The 3929-nt window shown below is 51.2% G+C and overlaps 1 protein-coding gene across 1 annotated transcript; it reads right to left on the bottom strand.

Moving 5' to 3' along the window:
* Positions 1–301: 301 nt before the first annotated feature.
* On the bottom strand, positions 302–3407 carry LOC117834256 (uncharacterized). Its single transcript, XM_072295698.1, has 3 exons — positions 2458–3407; positions 902–2034; positions 302–687 (listed from the first exon to the last, which is right to left on the bottom strand). Exons 1-3 carry the CDS (start codon positions 3405–3407, stop codon positions 335–337), a joined length of 2436 nt encoding a protein of 811 aa, XP_072151799.1. The 3' UTR covers positions 302–334.
* Between the last annotated feature and the right edge of the window lie 522 nt (positions 3408–3929).

The raw sequence follows: 3929 nt of genomic DNA, 5'->3' as shown, positions 1-3929 counted from the left end.
TTTTAGTTCATTAAACATTAGCATTTCCACAACATGTTCCAAAGTATCTTACCAGTACTGGATGGAAAGGTTTGGAAAACTAAGCACAAAAAGATGAAAGTAGACCACCACAATAGTACTACCCAGCCATGAACACCAAATCTTTGCCACAAGATAGATTGATAGCAACCAACACTTTTCATTCAGAGCAAAAGGCTAGTACAGTTACAAGCTTTGGCGGTGTTTCAGAACTAGCTAGCTGCTATCAGGAATGCGCTTATCAGGATCAGATATGATGCTAATTGGTATGGAGTATATCTTTTATTCATTATTCTTCAGACGGGTTTGCTTCAGGTCAGATGTTCGGAGGTGTCAACTTCAACATCGGCTTGTTCTCTTCCTTGACTTCCAGCAGCATCTTCACCACGACCCTCATTGGTGGACGGCTCTTTGGACTGTTCGAGACACAGAGCAGTGCAACCTTCAGAACCTTGCACATCTCATCCTTGAACTGTTCAGCCACAGAGAGTGTCTGATCGAGCACAGACTCCAGCCCGTTCTGGGCAATATTGGCAGACACCCACGTCACAAGGTCCATCTCGCCAATCTCTGGTGCCATCGGCTTCATACCGGTTACGAGCTCCAAGATCACCACACCAAAGCTATAAATGTCACTTTTTTCATTCACACGAAGACTGTAAGCATACTCTGCAATGCACAACATATCACTCAGGCATAAGAAACTGATATGCAATATATGTTAGCTCTAAACTGTAGCTTCAGTTTACTAGAAGACGTTTCTAAAACTACATAGAGCAAGTGGTGAAAAAAACATACTCTGGAAAATAATAAAATAAAAAGGCGAAGCACAGCAACTACTTATGGAAACATGCAGAACTACAATCACACATCAGCAACTCACCTGGTGCGATGTATCCACAAGATCCTGCGATGACTGACATGGTGGCCGGGCCATCCCCAATAGTCTTTGCAACACCAAAATCTGCAACCTTGGCACCATACTCCGCATCAAGCAAGATGTTGTTTGACTTCACATCGCGATGGACGATTGGGGGATTGCAGTCATGGTGCAAGTAGGAGAGTCCTTCAGCAGCGTTAACAGCAATCTTATACCTCATTGGCCAATCCAAGATGCTGCGTTTTGCACTGTGAAGCATATCCCCCAGGCTACCACTTGGCATGTACTCGTATACAAGCAACCTGCAGACGGTGTTTGTGATGCTACAGGCAAGCTTTACGATATTCCTGTGCCGAACTTTGCTTAGTGTGGCAACCTCAGCCTCAAATGAGTCTATCCTTTTGCTTGCCACACCGAGAGGCCAGAGTTTCTTGACAGCCATGGTCTCACCCTGAGGCCTGACAACAGCCTTGTAGACCTTGCCTGCACCACCTTGGCCAATCACATTGCTCTCGTCAAGGCTATTCACAATGTCCCTCTCACTGAAATCCACCCTATGGTAGGATGTGAGCATCCAGCTGGACTTTCCATCATCCAGTTCAGCAGCACCGATCTTGTGCAACGTGCACTTGTAACTGAACCAAGCAAGACCGATGAATAGGATTATTGCAGCGGCAATGAAGATGTAGACAATCAATTTGATAGTGTTGTGTCGTTTGGCATCAGGATCCCCATTGCTCTGACAGAACCCATGGCACAGGCCAGGGTTGCCCAAGAAGCTTTCTTGGTACTCTAATCCATTGAAGAGAACGGGTATAGTCCCTGAGAGCTTGTTATAGGATATGTTGAAATGAGTCAGCTTGAGATTCTGCAACTGCGCAGGCAGCTGACCGGAAAGCTCATTGTTCGACAAATCAAGCGTATTGATCTCAATAATGTCCCCAAGCTCTGAAGGGACGTTCCCACTGAGGTGGTTATCTGAAAGGGACAGCTGTGATAATTGCTTCAACTTACCAAAATCCCTTGGGATCTCTCCAGAGAAAGAATTGTGGCTCAGATCAAGATTGCCAAGTAATGAGAGGTTGGCGAGCGATGGCGGCAGAGGCCCAGAGAAGGAATTGTTTGAAGCCTTGAACTCTTGCAGATTGGCCAGTGTCCCCAGCTTGGCAGGCAGAGCACCAGTGAACCGGTTGTCCTGCAGGAGCAGCTTGATTAGATTCTTGGCACCAGCAATGGCAGGGTCAACCGTCCCGGACAATGCATTGCCACGAAGCTCCAGCAGGTAGACACCCGGCAATGCCCAGAATTGGGGCGGCACCGTACCAAACAGCCTGTTGCTCGATAGCCGCACTCTGACCAGTGTCCAGCATTGCGCCAATTCCACCGGAATGGTGCCTTCAAATTCATTGTTCAGTAGCATGAGCTGCTTTAGCTTCCTGGAAGCGCAAAGCGTCGCCGGAATTGGACCTGACAGCCGGTTGTCCGACGTGTCCAGGAACACGAGGGGGCAATTCTTTCCAAACTCCGGCGGCAACGACCCAGAAAACTGGTTGCCGAAAATCCTCAGGTCGTACAGGCTCTGCGCCGTCCCCAGCGTCGCCGGCAATCGACCAGACAGATTGTTCTGGTACATGTGCACGCTGGCAAGGTTCGGCGCCATGAACATGTCCTCTGGAATCTCCCCAGTGAGCTGGTTCATGGAGAAGTCCAGTGACCTGAGCCTCTTGAGACCTCCAAACCCCACCGGAATACTCCCGGAGAGCTTGTTCGCGTAGAGCTCGATCTGCTCCAGAGAACTCAAATTCCCAATGCTTCTTGGTATCTCGCCATGGATACTGTTCCTTGAGATATCCAGATTGACGAGATTTTTTAACTTTCCAATGGAAGCAGGGATGATACCATTGAGGGAGCAGTTGGCGACGAACAGCACGCGGAGGTCGGCGAGGTCGCCGATGTTCTCTGGCAATGGCGATGGCGAGAACAGGTTGTAAGCGAGGCTGAACTCCTGGAGGCTGGTGAGGTTGGCAAAGAACGCCGGGAACTCGCCGGAGAGGAGGTTCTGGACCAGGTTCAGCACGAGGAGCGACCGGAATCCAGTGACCCACTCCGGCGGAACCTCACCGGAGAAGTTGTTCCCCGCGAGGTTGAGGTGCACGAGCGCCGGGAGAGCGGCAAGGCAAGCCGGCAGCGGGCCCATGAACTCGTTCACGGAGAGGTCGAGGTGCTCCAGGGAGCGCAAGGAGCAGAGCGCGGCCGGGAAGACGTCGCCGAGGGAGAGTTGGGAGAGGTCGAGCCCGGCGACGGCCGTGGTGGAGTTGTTGGCGCAGGTTACGCGCGCCCAGCGGCACGGCAAGCCGCGGCCGGAGCCGGCGCCCCAGCTGGCAAGCGCGCCGGTGGGGTCGCGGAGCGCGGACCTCGCGGCGAGGAGGTGCTCGGCGTCGGAGGAGGCCGCCGCAATGGCCTGGAGCAGGAGCAGCAGGAACGCGAGGAGGAGGCGGATGGCAGCCATGGCACCCGGTGGTGGTCTGGTCTGGTGTGAGAGAGTGGGGAGTGTGGGGTGGGGAGTTTTTGAGGGAGTTGCCATGCGGTGGCAGGAGTGGAAGCCTCCCTGGACCTTGGTAGAGAGAAGTGCACATTGAAAGTGAGAGGGTTTTCTGGCTAGGGGACCCAAGTAGTGTGCACCCAAATGAGCATTGAGCACGAAACATGTCACTAACTATATATGTCGAGGTAATTTGGCTGAGTTGGCTAGCGTGGGGTACCGAGTGAATTGCAAATGTTACGTTTCTCATCACCATGGTACAGTTGTCATCATGCAATTAATCAACTTCCACCCTTGCTGGATCAAATTTAAACCATTTGTCGATATCGGAAACGTGTGATGGAATTATGTAGTAGCGACAAATGATGTTAGAGATATGTCTGCATTGATAGCAGGTTGGTGGCGCGATTCAAGTAACCGATGATTTGGTTATCTAAAGTAAGGAAAGTCAAAGTCCCCACAAAATAGCCGTTGTATTTTTTCTAGCGA

Source organism: Setaria viridis, chromosome 8 (genome assembly GCF_005286985.2).
Source record: "Setaria viridis chromosome 8, Setaria_viridis_v4.0, whole genome shotgun sequence".
Lineage (NCBI taxonomy): Eukaryota > Viridiplantae > Streptophyta > Magnoliopsida > Poales > Poaceae > Setaria > Setaria viridis.
This window is presented reverse-complemented; position numbering and strand designations above follow the sequence as displayed.